The following is an 18558-nucleotide window of genomic DNA, read 5'->3' as shown; positions in this document are numbered from 1 at the left end:
GAAACCTCTTCAGGAGACGAGTCGATCCGGTTTTAGCCGACTACGGGAGCCTGGCTGTTGGAATGAGCTCAGAAACAAAGTGGGCTCTGAGTTGCGTCTCAGTGTCAGAGTGAGACCTCTGTCCTCTCTACCCATCTTCGCCGCTGCTAGCCTGCTAGCTAGCAGCTCTCCGGGAACATGGCGGCGTCGCAGGCTCTGTCCGAGGAGGAGTTCCACCGGATGCAGGTGAGAAGGAGCGGCTGGAGGCTCCTCGTTGGTCAGCAGGGTGACTGTCAGGTAGCAGGCACACCCGAAGGGAGCGACGGCTAGGCGGGGCGTCGCTGCCGGAGGACGTTAGCGCTCCGTGCTAACCTGTAACCCTCTGGAGCGGGTAACGGAGCTAGCTGGTCGGGTCTGTGGGGCTGAGGATGTGGGGTTGGAGGGTTAAATGCGTTTATCTGGGGTTGTAATGGCCAGAGGTCTCAGACTGAGCCGGGACACCTCTCAGAATGATGAACACTTTCTATTAGCTGTCAGCTAGCTAGCCTCTGTGCTGCTAACCGTTAGGTCTCTGTCAGCAGACGGTCACCGGGTCTGAGGGACGCAGCTGGCCGCGTTCAGGTTCAGCTGCCTCGTCCACAGGTGGAGCCAAGAGCCGCTGATGTCAGCATGAGCCGGACCGAGGAGGTGATGGTGTTTAAAGACAAACAGTCATCAGAGTATTTAGTTCCAGAAAAAAGTGAGTCATCAGTCAGGTGATGGTGGATGACCCGACCAGGACATCCGGGTTCAGACGCAATTAGGAGCAAAGTTCACTTTCTCCATCAGCCCTCACATGTTGGACGTTTCAGGAAAAAGTACCTGCAATCAGAGGGTCACTCCAGGTTGGAGACCTGAGGAAAGCCAGATCTAGAAACGGAGGAGGATTGTAGGGAGAAATGGAGACAGGTGATCCAACATGGAGGTCCCTGAATGGAGCAGAAGAAGATGGATATTTAATGTGCTCAAATGGGTGATTGTAGGTTTCTTAGCAAACATTTTAGTTTCTGGATGAAAATAAATAGAGTTTGAAAGAGCTGCAGAAGCTCTCCAGAGGTCCTGGTGAAGAATGTTTTCAGGTCTGAAGCTCTGGGATAGTTAAAGTCTTTAACATCCAAAGACTTTAGATGTTAGTGCAGCACATTATTTAACATTTCATTAAAATCTACAACATGCAAATACAAGAATCTAACTTTTCACAGATGTTCCAGGGGCCTTGGTGTTAAGAAAACCCCCAAATCTTTAGTCACTGGAAGATTAAAGATGTCTGCTGTAGCAGTGGTCCACAACCTTTTTACCAAAGCCTTGGCAATTTTACTGCAACCCCCTCCCCGTCTGATTGTCGCAGATTGTTACTTGCAATAATTGTAACTTATCCTCCTGTACTGTGAGGTGTGTCACCTGGTCCAGTTGGTAGAACGTCGGGACGGCTCCGATCTAAAATTGGGCATAATCATCATTGTCTCGGCCCGATTATCGCAGCCTGTGGGGTTTTTACTGACTGGGAGCGAAACGCAGCCTGTTGAATGTGACAGGTAGCCAATCAGAAAGCGCGGTGATGTAAGAACGGAGGGGATCCCAGACCGTTGACATGGCAACTGAGAGTCCGGTGTTCTGGCTATCAGAATATCGTACATGCTATTCTGTCACTGTTTCTACATCGTCATTCATCCGAGTTGTTTATTCTAAATTCATGTTTGGTCTGTTGGGGTTTTACTGGATTTTCTTCTGGAATCGGTTCTGTGGTGTGTTACTGCTGGACTCACGAACCGACCGAACCTGTTGGACTTTTATCGGCTCTGTGGTCACAGAGGTTTGGAAAATCGGCCCACAATCCTTAAATGGTGTGAACCAGACCTAAAACTCACAAGCTCCTCTCCTCTCGTCTCTCCACTGCCCTAACGCTCTCTGACTCTGGTCGCTATGGTAACGTTTACATATCCCTTCAGAATAAGATACAGATGCGCCACAAAAACAAACATTTTACTTTGGTGAAAACTTTAACTCAGGATAACGACTAATGGAGCCCTGAGCTTGTTTCTCTGCAACCAGACGGTCCATCTGGGAGAGATGAGAGACGATGAGACCGGAAGTGTTGCTGATGCTCAGGGTTCTTGGTCTCTAGTGGAGAAGCAGCTTGAAGCTTCATTGCCTCGTTAACATCCGGTCACCATATCATGCAGAGCTTGGACTGTGGGAATCACCTGCCGGGATAAATCCATCCTCCTGGCTCTTCTCTGGGCCTTTTCCCTTCACAAAGAAACTTTACAAACAATCTGATCCGTTTCTGACTCATTTTGCTGCTTGTGGCTCCATGTTGGCAGCAAGACGGAACCGAGAGAGTCCGGTTAAAGGATTTTCAAAATAAAAGATCCTCTAGACTCAAATAATACATAAAACGGAAATATTTAATTATTTCTTGTGCGGCCCGGTACCAATTGGTCCACGGACCGGGGGTTGAGGACCACTGTGCTATAGTTTTCAAGGAAAATTTATTTCTGCATTAAATTTGCCAATATTAGTCACAGATGAATACTTTTTGTGTCAAATCATACATTATTGGGCTCATAGAAGTTAAATTTACTGATAATTAGAAAATTCAAGATGGCGGTCATGGAAAATTTCCTTTAGCACTAAAATTGCCAATTACCATATTTTCCGCACTATAAGGCGCACCTTCAATGAATGGCCCATTTTAAAACTTTTTTCATATATAAGGCTCATAGAATAGTCGCTACAGTAGAGGCTGCGGTTACGTTATGCATCCACTAGATGGAGCTGCGCTAAAGGGAATGTCAACAAAACGGTCAGATAGGTCAGTCAAACTTTATTAACAGATTACAAACCAGCGTTCTGAAAACTCCCTTCATTCCCAAAATGAATGAACAGCTGTTGCTTCCTCCACTCCCACTATAACCATTGATTGGTTCATGTTAAATTCTCTGCTGCTGCTCTGTTCCCGTGTTTTACTGCATCACTGATCGCCTGGAGCTTAAACTCTGCGTCGTCAGCGTGTCTCTTAATAGGAGCCATTTTGGGGTTTTTACACAAAACCCAGCCTGCACCGCGCGCTTCTTCTTCTACGGGGGAAAATGAAGTCGGCGGCTGCTTACCGTAGTTGCGAGACCAGTTGTGGCTCAATATTGGTCCATATATAAGGCGCAGCGGGTTATAAGGCGCACTGTCGGCTTATTGAAGGTTTTTAGGTGCAACTTATAGTGCGGAAAATACGGTATATGAATGAGTTGCTGTCAGTCATAGCCTACAGAATTTGAACCATATATATATATGTATATATCTATATACAGTATATATAGACTGATTTCATCTTTTTTCCAAGAAGAGCAGAGTCAGAGTTTATCGCCATGGTAACAGACTCCTCTATTGATGATGTGTCAGTGTGTTGCCAGGTTAACTAACTCAGGGTCGGATGAACCTGACATCGACTGGTGAACAGTGATGCTGCGGGCCGCCATGTTTCACTGCATCATGTTAAAGACTCCAGTTATTCCAGAGCTTCAGACTGACCAGCAGGGGGAGCTGGTTCCCGTTAGCTAACCTCTCTGTGTGTGTGTGTGTTTTTCAGGCTCAGCTGCTGGAGCTGCGGACTCAGAACTACCAGCTGTCTGATGACCTCAGGAAGAACTCTGCAGGTAAAACACCAAGGCTGCCGCTCCAGCCCACAGGATCACTCCTCCTCCACCATGCCAGTACCGGTACAAATTAACTTCTGCTTCTGTTTCAGAGCTGAACGCTGTCCGCCTGAAGCTCAGCGTTCTGGAGAGAGACCTAGTCAAAGCTCAGAAGGTGATTGGCTGGTTGCTGGTTGGTTCCCAGCTGGTTGGTATCCTTCGGCCTCTACTGATTTCTGTCTCTTTTTTTCTTCAGGCTTTAAACAAGAGTAAAAAGGCTCAGGTGAGTTCCCCTCTTGGTTGCTATGGTTACCAGGCGGCGTGACCCCGTCCTGACCAGGGGTGTGTCACTGCAGGAGGTGGAGGCTCTGCTGAGTGAGAACGAGATGCTGCAGGGGAAGCTGCACAGCCAGGAGGACGACTTCCGGCTGCAGAACAGCACGCTGATGGCCGAGCTGTCCAAGGTAGGGCGACCTCTGGGCGACCCGAGGTGACCTGAGGTCACCCCAGCCTGACCCGTGTCCCTCAGCTCTGCACGCAGATCGAGCAGCTGGAGACGGAGAACCGGCGCCTGCAGGAAGGGGGCGGAGCCTCTGGGCCCCCTGCTGACTCCGCACACGGCCCCGCGGACGGAGAGCTGCTGCGGCTGCAGGCCGAAAACGCCGCGCTGCACAAGAAGCTAAGGGGTGAGTCTGATGGGAAGGTTCTGGAGGTCCGGTCCGGTCCGGACCAGGCGGGTTCTTTTTGATTTGGTCCGGTCCGTTTCTGACATGTGCTTCAGTCACTCCTCTTCTCCTGCAGCTCTCCAAGAGCGTTTCGATGGGGAGCTGCAGAGGCCGCCTGTTGCCCACGGCGACCAGAGCATTGCCACGGAGACAGATGGGCCAGCTGGCACCAACGGAGTCTCTGATGTGGCAGGGGGCGGGGCGGGGGCGGGGCCAGAGGGAACCAATCAGAGAGAGGAACAGGTAAGTACCTGCAGCAAAGCTGGGCTGGACCACAGAGTTCTGTTCAGTCCGACCCAGTTCTGACCCGGTTCTGTCACTCAGACTGAGAGCGGCCTGCAGCAGTCAGAGCAGCAGCGTCACGGTGAGTCCCTCTGCATTGCTACATGAGTTAATTTTTATTGACAGCTCATCTCAATATTTAATAATATCTCATCAATATTCATATCTAATAGTAATTTGATAATCAATATTTCCTGTATGGTTTGTTGTTAAACTCCTCCGTCTCAATTTAAATATTTTCATTTATTTTTCCAGAACCGGGCTTAGTTCTGGTCCTGAACAAAGCCCTCTTCTGGTTGGTTGGTTCTGGCTGACCCAGAACCACGCTGAGCGGTTCTGGTTCCAACTCGCTGCTCATGATGCTGAGACTCCAGATGTTTCCATGGAAACAGATGATTCAATAAACAGAACCAGCTGATCCATTCATCGGTCAGGAACTGATGAATGGACTCCAGAACCGCTCCAGGTCCGGTCTGAGCAGCGAGTCGGGTCGGCAGAGTTTCCACCAGTAAACCTGCTCAGTGTTTTTGGGTGAAAGATGTTAATTAGACAGGAAATGTCAAAATATTACTGGGTAATTAAATGTTACTGGAAAACATGGCCAGTGAAACTATTTAAACCCACAACCAGGCTGATAAACAACAAATAAAAAATACGATTAAAATGAATATCAATTATTTTCACTTCTGTTTAAACCAAATGAAGTCAGCGGCTCCATCAGGGCTTCAGGGGCCATAAATGATCATATTTTAACACAGATGCATAAATGTAACATTTATTTATTGAGATGATCGATGCTGCTAAATTTGATTTAATGGTTTCATCATAAATAAATTAAAAGATTTAAATTGTTTAATATTTAAATTTAGGATTTTAAGGAGCTGGCAAGTTTACTTTGTAAAAGTTCAAAGAACAATACTCATACTTAGATTGTTTTGTTACCATAGCAACAATCTGATGCTGTGACTTTGAGCTGTTTGTTCACAAACACAAATTAATAAACTGCAATTATAACTTATTGTTTTTAGTTTGGCCAGTTAATCTACTCTCCCTCTCCCAGATTAAATCCAACCCAGAAGCTGTTAGAGGTGCTGATGGTTTTAGCAGCAAGAGGGGCCCCTAGGTCAGATTCTGCCCCAGGCCTCATGCAGCCTTGGACCGGCCCTGCAGGATGAGTTCAATCTGCTGCACTGAGCAGAGATGAGCAACAAACTGAGATTTAATTCAATGCTGCTAATGTGGCTTTAGCAGCTCTAACATTTCTGTCTGTTGAGTTTTAATAAGAGCCACAGAAACTGTTTTGGTTGCTCAACTTTAAGGGATGAGATTTTCAGATCTCACATTAACTCTGACTAAGTGGACAAAGCATTTGATATGGTTTGTTGCATTATGTACCTGGAAAAATAAAACTAAAAATAATATAAAACCAGCATGAAGCGTGACTACGAGGCGAGCGTGAAAGCTCCTCACCGACTGAACCTGCACGATGAGGTTAGCGCTGGTTCGTTAACCGCTAACGCTCCGACCAACCGGAACACAGACGTGAACTTTACTGGGAAGACAGCGCCACACGCTGGGCAGCACGTTGAGATGTGAAGGTCGTACACAAAGATAAATCATTCTCACTGCTCCTAAACGCACCTCTGACAACGACTACAAGTTATTCCTACGTTCACATAGAGCTGTGCAACCAGAGCTAACACGGTGTGTTTAAACTCCTACCTTGATGTAAACTTCTCCAAAGAAACATGATTCCTCACTGGAAGTTGATGTAAATATCCATACAGGTCAGCCTGCGTCCAGTTTGAGAGAAAGGAGGCGTAGGTGATCTGCGCTGAGGTAACGTTTATCAAGCAGCAGCAGTGCGCAAGGCAACATGCCGAGGTGCCAGCTGTGTTGTTGGTCTGCTCTCCGTCTTTAAATGCATAAAGTATAAACTTATCTTCTATAAAACTATATTTTAGGAATAAATCTGCGCCACCATTGAAAAGCTCAGCGTAACGAAGACGCTTGCAATCCGGATTTTAACAAAAAAAAAAAAGTGATTTTTTAAAATTATTATTATTTAATTAATTTAAAAAACTAACAGCGCTTGGCCTGGCGGGGGGCTAGTAAAGCCTGGTGGACCGCCAGGCTTATAATACAACGGCGACCTCTCCTGGTCGGTTCTAACTCTCTGTTTGTTCCAGAGCTGCAGATGGAGATGGAGCTGAACACACAGACAGAGGAGAAGAGGCTGCTGAGGGAGCAGCTGCTGGCCCTGGAGGTACAAACACTGAGACACACACACACTGAGACACACACACACTGAGAGACACACACTGAGAGACACACACACTGAGATACACACACACTGAGACACACACACTGAGACACACACACTGAGAGACACACACACTGAGACACACAATGAGAGCTGCAGCAGAGTAACCCCCCCCCCCCCCCCTCCTACCTTCTGCCTCCCCCCAAGGCGTCCCGGTTGGCTGACGTCTCCAGGCTGCAGGATGACATCATCAAGGTGAGTCCTGGCTGCAGCGAGTCACCTGGAGGTCAGGAGGTCACGATAAGTAATGGCTGCTGTTTCTGTTTCAGCTGACGGACAAGATCAAGAAGAAGCAGGAGAGGTGAGGAGCCAGGGGGCCAAAGAGGGCAATGAGGGGCCCAGGTTAGCTTCACATTGTGGGAACAAATCTGTTGATCACCTTTAGCATCCAGTTATAATCAATAATTACTCCAGCTGATCTGCTGTTCAGTTTATTAGAAACATTGAAACGTTTTAATCTTCAGAAAGTCAAAATAGATCAGCTCCAGTTCAGAAACACTAAAGCTTCTAGTCCATCAGGGTCAGAGGTCACGACGATGGAGAGTCTGAGGAGAGCGTCATCAACACCACCGTGTGTCAGAGCAGAAATGCTTCAAGGCTTTTTTTCTCCAGCAGGGGGCAGCCAAGCTCCAGAAGCCCAGAAATAAACTCAACTGAGCTTCTCTTCCTTTAAGTTGCTCTGTGATTGCTGAAGTTGCTGTAACTGTTGCGTTGCCTTGCAGCTTCCAGCGCCTGCAGACGGAGAAGGAGGGTCTGTACAACGACAGCAGGTCAGAACCGGAGTGGTGCCTGATGGGAGAATAATCTCTGGATCGGTGACATCACTTCCTGTTTACTTTCTCTGATGATATCATGAATTATTGTGAAAGCTGAGAGCTAGATCTGCATATTAATTAATTTGATCATATATTTAATATTAATGAGCATTTATTGTTTTTATATTCTCTGCTTTAGAAGGAAGCGTCCAATCAGAACACAGTATTCTCTGAAAACGGGTTACAGAACCGGGACCAGTCCTACCCGGATAAACAGAATAAACAGAACCGGTCTGACCCTCTATGTCTGTGTTCAGGACGAAGATCGACGAGATCAACCAGAGGAGAGAAGAAGAAGTGAAGGCGGCCAACCTGCGGCTGCAGAAGCTGCAGTCAGACCTGACAGCAGCCAATCAGGTGGGAGCTCAGACTCTGACATCATCAGCGACTTTATCAACCCATCCGTTAGCAACAGGCGGTTAGCAACAAACGGTTAGCACCAGGCGGTTAGCAACAAACGGTTAGCAACAGGCGGTTAGCAACAAACGGTTAGCACCAGGCGGTTAGCAACAGGCGGTTAGCAACAAACGGTTAGCAACAGGCGGTTAGCAGCAGGCGGTTAGCAGCAGGAGGTTAGCAGCAGGAGGTTAGCAGCAGGAGGTTAGCAGCAGGAGGTTAGCAACAGGCGGTTAGCAACAGACGGTTAGCAACAAACGGTTATCAACAGGCGGTAAGCAACAGGAGGTTAGCAACAAACGGTTAGCAACAGGCGGTTAGCAACAGGCGGTTAGCAACAAACGGTTAGCAACAGGCGGTAAGCAACAGGCGGTTAGCAACAAACGGTTAGCAACAGGCAGTTAGCAACAAACGGTTAGCACCAGGCGGTTAGCAACAAACGGTTAGCAACAGGCGGTTAGCAACAAACGGTTAGCAACAGGCGGTTAGCAACAGGCGGTTAGCAGCAGGAGGTTAGCAACAAACGGTTAGCAACAGGCGGTTAGCAACAGGCGGTTAGCAGCAGGAGGTTAGCAACAGGTGGTTAGCAACAGGCGGTTAGCAACAAACGGTTAGGAACAGGCGGTTAGCAACAGGCGGTTAGCAGCAAGCGGTTAGCAACAGGCGGTTCGCAGCAGGCGGTTAGCAGCAGGCGGTTAGCAGCAGGCGGTTAGCAGCAGGCGGTTAGCAACAAACGGTTAGCAACAAACGGTTAGCAACAGGCGGTTAGCAGCAGGCGGTTTGCAACAAACAGCCTCCATCTTTGTTCAGGTGGCAGTGGAGCTGAAGGAGCAGCTGGAGAGCAAAGAGACGCAGCACCAGGCGGCTCTGCAGGCCCTGAAGGACCAGGTAACTACTGTCCCCCAGAGTCCAGGGAACTGCCTCGCTGTCTGCCTTTCTGCTTTTTGCCTCTAGTGAATAATATCTCTCCACTTTTGAGGAGGAACTGAACCAGGTTCTGGTTCTGCTTTCTGACCTGCTCTGCTCCTTGTTCTGGCATGCTTCCTCTCTGCATTCACTCTTCTTCTCCTTTCCTTGGCTTCCCTCTCTCTGCCGCCCCCTTCCTGCGGTCCTGCAGGCGGCCAATCAGAGCGCACTCAGTCAGGAGCAGGTGGACGGCGTCTTGCAGGAGAACGAAGCTCTGAGGACGAACCTGGCCGCTCTGGAACAGGTAACAGAGCGCCACCCGCAGGAAAGCTGCCGTCACTGCAGAACGCCCAGAACCCACCGTCCTCCATTCAGCGGCCCGGTCCCTGCAGAACCTTCAGGGTACTGACCGCCGCTAACCTGTGTCCAGATCCAGACTTCCAAGACGCAGGAGCTGAACCTGCTGAGGGAGCAGCAGGAGGCGCTGGCGGTGGAGCTGCAGCAGAGGAGGGCGGAGCAGGAGGGCCTGCTGGCCCAGAGGGACGACCTCAGCTCCCAGCTGCAGGTAGCGCCAGGCAGGTTCTGACCCGCCGCCGCCGCTAACCGGCTCCTCGTGGCTGACCCGACCCGCCTCTGTTCCCCCGCAGGAGTCCAGCTTCGCCAACAGGAAGCTGCTGGAGCAGCTGACGGAGGAGACGCAGGAGAAGGAGCAGCTGCTGGCGGAGCTGGAGGAGGCCAGGAAGGTAGGAAAGACACACACCTCACACACACTATACACACACCTCACAGACTGTCCGCAACACATACTTTCCCCCACTCCCTCCCAGACGGCGGAGAAGCGGAAGACCATGTTGGACGATATGGCGTCTCAGCTGAACCAGGTGAAGTCTGACCATAAGGAGGCGCTGTCTGACCTCAGGCTGCTGCATGAGAAGGAGGTGAGAGCAGAGCTGCAGGTTTCTGGCCTCTAAGGTCCAAACATTACTTTGACTGGGCCGCCTGAAGCTGATTGGTGCGTCTCGCCCCTCAGGTCCTCGGCGTGAGAGCTCGCTATGAGAAGGAACTGCGGGTTCTCCATGAGGAGAAGAACCGCTCCGAGGAGGAGATCCGGCAACAGCTCAAGGAGGAGAAGGTTCTGGTTCTGGTTCTGGAGCAGCGGACCCGTCCGGGCCGGAAGTCTGATGTCCGGTTTGTGTTTCAGGGCCGGACCAGAGAGCTGCAGGGCCTGCAGCAGCAGCTGGAGGACCTGCAGCAGCAGCTCCAGGCCATGGAGGGAACCAGGGGCTGGTTCGAGAGGCGGCTGAAGGAGGCCGAGGTGGGTCCGGCGCCGGCCCTGAACCAGTACCGGTGGGCTCGGCTAGCAGAACCGTGGCCTGATTGCTATCTCTGTGTGAGCAGGAGAACCTGGAGATGAATGGCAAGCGGCACCGGCAGGAAGTCCAGACGCTGCAGGAGGAACACGGCCAGCAGCTGCAGGTAGCCGGGGTCAGGGGTCGGTTCTGGCTGGGATAACAGGGAGCATCACTGGTGGAGGAAAGGTCAGGGGTCAATAGTAACTAACAGAAGAAGGTCAGAGGTCGGTGACTGATCTTATTTGAATAAATCAGAGCGCTGTCATCGACCAGCGGGGGGCGCATCAAAGCTCCCACCCTGATGGTGGTCCTTGACTAGACCTTTTTTGAGCCGATCCCAGATCAGCGGAACATGAATAACTCTTTGTAGGTGTGCTGATTGGACACGCTAGAGTTGGTGTCTCCATGGCAACAGTTAGAGTTGCTGTCTCCATGGCAACAGAGAGGTAACCATGGCAACAGAGAGGTAACACCGTTCCAACAGCCAATCAGAGCAGGAGCTTTCCTAAATCTGTCAGATCCTGCTGCTGTGGCGGCCAGCAGGGGGCGATGCTGGCGGGAAACCAGCTGGGACACAGAGAGACACTTCCTGACACCTGATGAGTCTGACCGGGCCACGGGGAGGACGGTGCTAGCAGGTCCGTGTCGCTCCCAGAACCATCATAGAAGTTCTGGATGACCCGGTCTAACAGTACATGGACTGAGTTCAGCTGGATGTCTTATTTTCACACCTGGACATAGATGGTGGTTCTGGATGGATTCTCTGTGGGTTCTGGGTGAGTTCTGGGTGGTTTTGGATGGGTTCTGGGTGGTCCTGGATGGGTTCTGGGTAGGTTCTGGATGGATCTGGGTGGATATGGGTGGGTTCTGGATGGTTTTGGGTGGGTTCCCGATGGGTTCTGGGTGGTTTTGGGTGGGTTCTGGATGGTTATGGGTGGTTTTGGATGGATTCTGAATAGTTCTGGGTGGTTTTGGATGATTCTGGATTATTCTGGATGGTTCTCGGTGGGTTTTGGGGGGGTTCTGGATGGTTGTGGGTAGGTTCTGGGTGGTTTTGGATGGGTTCTGAATATTTCTGGGTGGGTTCTGGATGGTTTTGGAAAGGTACTGGATGGGTTCCTTAATAGTTCTGGGTGGTTTTGGATAATTCTGGACTTTTCTGGATGGTTCTCAATGGGTACCCATCCAGTACCCATCCAAAACCATCCAGAGATGGTTTTGGATGGGTACTGGATGGTTCTAGGTGGGTTCTGGATGGGTCCTGGATGGTTCTCGATGGGTTCTGGGTGGTTTTGGATGATTCTGGATTTTACTGGATGGTTCTTGGTGGGTTTTGGTTGGGTTCTGGATGGTTGTGGGTAGGTTCTGGGTGGTTTTGGATGGATTCTGAATATTTCTGGGTGGGTTCTGGATGGTTTTGGGTGGTTTCTGGATCGTACTGGGTGGGTTCTGGATGGTTCAGGGTGGTTTTGGATGATTCTGGATTTTTCTGGATGTTCTCGATGGGTTCTGGGTGGGCTCTGGGTGGTTTTGGATGGGTTCTGGATGGTTCTCTGCAGGTTCTGGATGGTTTTGGATGGTTCAGGGTGGGTTCTGGGTGGTTTTGGATGGGTTCTGGGTAGCTTCTGGATGGGTTCTTTATGGTTATGGGTTGTTTTGGATGATTCTGCATAGGTTCTGGATGGTTCTGGGTGGTGCTGGATGGATTCTGGATAGTTCTGGGTGGGTTCTGGATGGTTTTGGATGGGTTCTGGATGGTTTTGGAAAGGTACTGGGTGGGTTCCTTAATAGTTCTGGGTGGTTTTGGATAATTCTGGACTTTTCTGGATGGTTCTCAATGGGTACCCATCCAGTACCCATCCAAAACCATCTCTGGATGGTTCTAGGTGGGTTCTGGATGGGTCCTGGATGGTTCTCGATGGGTTCTGGGTGGTTTTGGATGATTCTGGATTTTACTGGATGGTTCTTGGTGGGTTTTGGTTGGGTTCTGGATGGTTGTGGGTAGGTTCTGGGTGGTTTTGGATGGATTCTGAATATTTCTGGGTGGGTTCTGGATGGTTTTGGGTGGTTTCTGGATGGTTCTCAATGGGTTCTGGCTGGTTTTGGGTGGGTTCTGGATGGTTCTCGGCAGGTTTTGGATGATTCTGAATTTTTCTTAATGGTTCTGGATGGTTCTGTTCGATCCTCTCTGTTCTGCGGTTTTTCTTTAATCGATTAATTAGACGGAATGAAAACCTGGCGGTTTATTTATGTCAGGTGTTTGTTTCCTGCAGGAGAAACGAGCTGAGATGGAGGGATGGAAGCAGCGGCTGGTGGAGGTGGAGAAAGAGAGAGATGAAGACAGAGAGACGATCAGGAAGCTCAGACAGGTGAGATCATCAGGTTCTCACTGACAGCCACTAGCTTCAGCATGGTGCTGAAGCTGCCAGCAGCGCCGCACCACCACCGTCGCTGACACGCATTTCCACATTATTCCACTAGGAGGCACAGTTGAGGTGCTTTTCCATTCCCAGTGCCCACCAACCGGTTAATGTGCGGTTCGGTTCTGCCCGGGTAGTGAGCTTTTCCACCACGTGCTCTGTTCCTCGCTGTTGGGAGGAACGTAGCGGCTGCTGTGGTCAACTCTCTGCTGCCGCGACACTCTGTATCGGAGAACGTCCAGGTTCTGGTTCCGATGGACCCAAATAAGCCCAGATATTTAATAGTCTTATAGAAATTCATTTCTGGCCCAAACATAATGATGAAGACTCATATCAGCTGATTATTTCACTGTGCATGTAAATATAGTTACAACCTTTTGGATTTAGGCGATACAGTCAAAAGATAGACTTAGACTGACTTTATTGTCGTTTTGCATGCACAGGGTGAATACAGAACCAAATTTGGTTGCATACGGTTCAGGACAATGTTTTGAGGTTCCAATGTTGTGAGGTTACTCCAGAATAAAATAAAATACAGTATAAAATATGAATATAAAATATACATATAAAATATAAAGTGCAGGACTGACAGTAAAAAGGAAGTTATTTAGCTATGTACATGTGCAAGGTATGAAGTGGAGACCAGTAAAAGATGAGAGAAAGATGCGTTTCTCTCTTTAATCTGTATTTCAGAGCAGCTAGCGGCTAATTCACCGTCATTCTGCTGATGAACAGATCAAAGTCCTCCATGCTGAGCAGCTCTGATAGCAGGAAAACTTAACGCTCAATGCGGTCAGCAGCCAATCAGATGGTTTTGGTGCTGGGCCGAGCCGGATCTGCTCTGGTCGAGGAGAACCGGACAGAACCGGTCTTTGATGAAACTTCCAAATTACCTTCAGTCTTAAAAGTTTGGTGCAGACCGGGTTCTGGTCCATTCAGTGGGTAATCTTGGTCCTGCTCCAGGAGCTGAAGGACACGGTGGACGGCCAGCGGATCCTGGAGAAGAAGGGCAGCTCTGCGGTGAGTACCAGCCGGCCCGCAGCAGGTGAGAGTTGTGCGGCGCAGACTAACGCTGGGCGTCTCTGCAGCTGAAGGACCTGAAGCGGCAGCTGCAGCTGGAGAGGAGGCGGGCCGACAAGCTGCAGGAGCGGCTGCAGGACATCCTGACCAACAGCAGGACCAGGACAGGTAAACGCACCTAAGGCAGTGATGTCATCACCTGCTGGGCTCACCAGCCTTCAGAACCAGAACCTGGTGCAGTTCTGCCCAGCTCTGTTGGTTCTGTCCAACTGTTTGTCCTTCAGGTCTGGAGGAGCTGGTCCTGTCTGAGATCAGCAGTCCCAGCCGGACTCAGCAGACCGGAGACTCGTCCTCCGTGTCCTCGTTCTCCTACAGAGACGTGATGAAGGAGGCGCAGCCGGCCAACCAGAACAGGGTGGGTCAACTTCAGCTGCGGCTTCTTTTACCAAAACTTTCTGAGCTGCAGAGAGAATCCATGTTGAAACTCGTATCATCTGAGCTTCTTAAGAGACGTCTTTTCCGAACTGATGGGCTCCTGTAGCAGTCAGTACTACAGTGGCTCTCAGAAAGCCTCTGACTGCAGGTCCAGAGTAGCATGCTGCCTACTCCTGTGATTGGCTCCCTGTCTGCTGGAAGTTCATCCCGAGCTCTGGCCTGGGATTCGGGGTCACAGCTACCCCCAGACGACGGGTCTGGTTGCTATGGTTATGCCTCATTACGGCAATCCTCAGGTAAGAAGAAGACCAAAGGGCCAGAGACGAGGAAAGAAGATTTTAGCTGCTCCCTCCAGCAGGGCGCCATCTTGATACAAATAAATAATAATAAAGCAAACCGGTTGGCCGGAGAGAAACGTCAACGCATCACCAGCTTCCAGGTCTTTTCCAGGTGTTTCCCATGTATCAGGTGTCTCCATCAGGAGTTGGTGTAGAGCAGGTGAATGTTGGTAGGTGTAGGTGACCTCTGACCCCAGCGTGTCTCCTTCCAGTCCGGCGCCGGCAGCCCGCAGTCACAGCGACCCGCCGAGCTTTCTGATGACGAGGTCGGGGAACTGTTCCAGCGGCTGGCCGAGGTCCAACAGGAGAAATGGATGCTGGAGGAGAAGGTGAGCTGTTGCCGTGGTTACCGTGGTAACCGGATCCAATGAGCCGTTGCCATGATAATCACGTTCCCTGGTACCGACGCTGCTCTACCTGGTGCAGGTGAAGCACCTGGAGGTGAGCTGCTCGTCGATGGCCGAGGACATCTGCAGGAAGAGCGCAATCATCGAGACCTATGTGATGGACAGCCGCAGAGGTGAGAACGCCAGAACCAGAACCGGGCCGGGTCTGCTTCCCAGTTACAGCCTCCTTCACGGTTACTATCCAGAATCTTCCGGTCTCATCCTGACCTCTGACCTCTCCTCAGACGTGTCGGGCGGCGCATTGGCAGCACACGGAGGCTCCCAGGGAGACAGAGGAGGTTTGGGCTCGGTGCTCAGAGATCTGGTGAAACCCGGAGACGAGAACCTGAGGGAGATGAACAAGAAGCTGCAGAACATGCTGGAGGAGCAGCTGACCAAGAATATGCACTTGCAGAAGGTAGCTACGCTAAGCATGCTAAACAGCTGAGCATGCTAAACCGGCTATGCACGCTGAACAAGCTTAGCACGCTAACAATGCTAAACAAGTTTATCAAGCTAAACACGCTAAGAATGCTATACAAGCTTAGCGAGCTACACACGCTAAGCATGCTAAACAAGCTTAGCATGTTAAACCCCCTGTGGACGCTAAGCAAACTTAGCATGATAAACATGCTAAACTCGCCAAGCATGTTAAACATGCTATGAACGCTAAACCTGCTAAACATGCCGAGCATGCTAAACACGCTATGCACGCTAAACAAGCTTAGCCTGCTAAACACACTATGGATGCTAAACAAGCTTAGCATGTTAAACCCGCTGTGGACGCTAAGCAAACTTAGCATGATAAACATGCTAAACTCGCCAAGCACGTTAAACACGCTATGCACGCTAAACCTGCTATGCACCCTAAACAAGCTTAGCATGCTAAACCCACTATGCATGCTAAACACAACATAGAGTTTTCCAGTTACATAGTTCCGTTTGTTGTCATAATCAGCATCTGTTACCTGTTATCTGTTGCTATGAGATCTTATATATATCAAATATTTATTTGACTTCCTGAAATTGGGTCTCTGAAGCTCCGCCTCCAGGAAGTTGTTCCAACATGGCTCCTCTATTAAACTTTTAACATTTTTACCAGCGCTGCTATGAGCAGCAGCTCCTATAATGACCTCAACTGTTTGCTAATTTCTACTGGCTAGTCTGAAGGAGCTGGGTGGGGGAGGAGCTGCGCCTCTAAGGCGGGGCTAGGTCCATCCAGGCGTTTTAGCATATGTTAGCATCGTGTGCGTATCGCTGTTCAAACATGCATGAAAAAAATCTAAGCAACACTCCAAGTTGTTTCTGAGCGAAAAACATGACGTGAACATCAAAAAGTTGATACCGCTTCTTTAAAATATAGTTTTTCTGATTTTTAAAAATTGGTTTATTTGTTTATTTGCATGAGATGCAAATAAACATTTGTTTATGCAAATGTTTGTTTGCTTTCTGCAGAAAAATCTGCAGAAAGTGTTGTGGAGTGGAGTGACCTGAAGGTTCTGACCCAAACCTCTGTGTCTCCCTGCAGGACCTGGAACTACTGTCCCAGGAATTAGTCCGGCTCAGTAAAGAGGGCGGTCCGGGTGTTAGCGGCACCGCCGGTTCTGGATGAGACTATAATGTGGATCCATCCTGCTTGCTTCCTTCCTCCTCACTCGCTGCATTCACAACCTGCTGGGGTCTGTCTACTTTCTGGAGCCGGTGTGGGCTCTGGTCTGGTTCGTGTCCATCTGGACCAGAAGGTCTCGGGGACGGAGGACGAGGAGCTCTGAAGACACTTGGTCTCATTTCATTTGTTGAATGTACTGTGATTAGACTGCACCGCTCACCTCTCTGGGCCCTGGCTATGACCTGGAGAACTCTGTGTTTATCTTACAGCATGCTGACCCCTGACCTCATCAGTTCTTGTCTGGGACCTGACTAAGACCTGGACTCTGTCTGAAACAGTCACCATGACAACTGAGCACAGACTGACAGCCAATCAGTGAGCTCGCTTTCTGGTTGCTATGGTTACCGTTTTGGTTTCGCTCACCTGGAAACACGACACTGAACTTTACTACAAAATGTTCTGAAGACGGAACCAAAGATTCTATCGGATCTGCCCGTCACTACAGACGAACTGGACCGCTTTCTGCCACCAGGTGGCACCAGAACCTTCAGGCAGCAGCTCGCGTTGACCTATAGCAGGAGGTCTGACTGGGTCTGGTTCTGAAAGGCTTGTCTGCTACAATAAACAGAACCATACAGTCCGGATGTTCCTGACCGGGTCACAAAGTATTTGAGTTAAGGCCTGGACGTGTTCCAGAATGAGACCAGATTCTGCAGAAGGAAAACAGAAACATCCAACTGGTTCTGACCCAAACCAGTTGACTGTGAACCTATTCTAGTCCAGGCATGTTTTGGGTTCTGTTAAACCGGAACCGGTTCTGTCCTGAATAGATCGATTCCTATGTTATACCTTCAGAACCGGCCTGATGAGCCTGTTGGTGGAAAACAAAAGGTTCTGTTGACTTTCACACAGAACCAGCTGATGTTCTGGCCCAGAGTAGAACGGACCAGCAGGTTGGGGTTCTGCTGTCTGCTAAGTTCTGTAGCGCCTCTGATGCAGAACCGGACCCGCAGACAATTAATGACTAACACTCCAAGGGTTAGACTACTTCCTGGATTCCCTCCAGGACAGAACCAAAGTTCTGCAGCCGGTTCTGGTTTTGGCTCTCTTCTGGGCTGTGTCTACTTCCTGGATTACCTAGAAACATTTTCTCTGCTGTTCTACATGCGGGGTCCAGATCAGTCTATTTCCTGCAGAATTCACGTTTCCATTACGAGTTTGAACTTATGACTTACTGACCACTGGGCTCTGACTACATGCTGACGTCTCGGCCCGTTTTGGGTGGAACCGGCTCCGTTTTCTGTGCAGCTTCTGGAAGTTTGAGTTTTATCATCTGAAACATCTAATCTGAACAGGTTTTGTGTGCTGTTTGGATCAGAACCATGTTTGTACTGTCTGGTTCTGTAAATAATCGCTGTGATTTAAAGAATAAACTATTTATGTCTGATCATCATGACGCTAATTACTGTATCCATGAAGAGAAATAAAGTCCTCTGGACCAGCGCCGCTTTCAGGAGTCATTTCTTGACCAGACGTCGCCTTAATGGAATATTTTCCATTTTTGACCATTTCTTTTTTCTGTTCTGTTTTGTTTTTTTTAAACGACGGGAAAATTTAAAGCCCGTCGGTCATTTGACAGGTTATAATTCACATTGTAGACTTTACCTAAAGAGTTCAGGGAACTAAAATCCATCTATAAAATGATCATTTCTGAATATCGGCTCATGGACTAAATGCGTCTTTCTGACCGGGAGCTGGCAGCGTGTTGAAGAGTGAAAAAAACACTTTCGTATATTTCAAATATACTTACATTTGTGTAAGTACATTTTAAGTATACTAAGTATTAAGTGTACTACCTATAAATATGTACAAAGGATACTAAAAGCATGCTTGTACCAATT

At 49.3% G+C, this 18558-nt stretch overlaps 1 protein-coding gene across 3 annotated transcripts; it reads left to right on the top strand.

Annotated features, from left to right (window-relative positions):
• The first annotated feature begins 25 nt into the window (after positions 1 to 25).
• gripap1 (GRIP1 associated protein 1) lies at positions 26 to 18160 on the top strand. 3 transcript variants are annotated; one of them, XM_023352932.1, is made up of 29 exons: positions 26 to 225; positions 3605 to 3671; positions 3764 to 3825; positions 3907 to 3933; positions 4007 to 4114; positions 4180 to 4336; positions 4452 to 4618; positions 4700 to 4739; positions 6847 to 6923; positions 7128 to 7175; positions 7250 to 7281; positions 7703 to 7750; positions 8053 to 8152; positions 9002 to 9079; positions 9309 to 9401; positions 9528 to 9662; positions 9745 to 9840; positions 9925 to 10035; positions 10128 to 10229; positions 10299 to 10412; positions 10496 to 10573; positions 12723 to 12818; positions 13833 to 13889; positions 13958 to 14057; positions 14174 to 14304; positions 14875 to 14991; positions 15089 to 15182; positions 15294 to 15466; positions 16577 to 18160. In XM_023352932.1, the coding sequence occupies exons 1-29, from the start codon at positions 178 to 180 to the stop codon at positions 16658 to 16660; spliced, it is 2640 nt and encodes an 879-aa protein (XP_023208700.1). In that variant the 5' UTR covers positions 26 to 177; the 3' UTR covers positions 16661 to 18160. The 3 variants fall into 3 exon arrangements, with proteins under 3 accessions (XP_023208700.1, XP_023208817.1, XP_023208761.1); XM_023352993.1 differs by lacking the exon at positions 26 to 225 and adding an exon at positions 553 to 666; XM_023353049.1 differs by lacking the exon at positions 9309 to 9401.
• Positions 18161 to 18558: the final 398 nt, after the last annotated feature.

The sequence above is a fragment of the Xiphophorus maculatus genome, chromosome 1, assembly GCF_002775205.1.
Source record: "Xiphophorus maculatus strain JP 163 A chromosome 1, X_maculatus-5.0-male, whole genome shotgun sequence".
NCBI lineage: Eukaryota > Metazoa > Chordata > Actinopteri > Cyprinodontiformes > Poeciliidae > Xiphophorus > Xiphophorus maculatus.
This window is presented reverse-complemented; position numbering and strand designations above follow the sequence as displayed.

What these genes read in the sequence shown, in the direction of transcription:
- gripap1 (XM_023352932.1), top strand. Translation starts at nt 178, where the DNA reads ATGGCGGCGTCGCAGGCTCTGTCCGAGGAGGAGTTCCACCGGATGCAG. An exon ending in TGCAGGATGACATCATCAAG is followed by an intron (nt 7,176 to 7,249) that starts GTGAGTCCTGGC and finishes TTTCTGTTTCAG; the next exon opens with CTGACGGACAAGATCAAGAA. An exon ending in ACCTGGCCGCTCTGGAACAG is followed by an intron (nt 9,402 to 9,527) that starts GTAACAGAGCGC and finishes ACCTGTGTCCAG; the next exon opens with ATCCAGACTTCCAAGACGCA.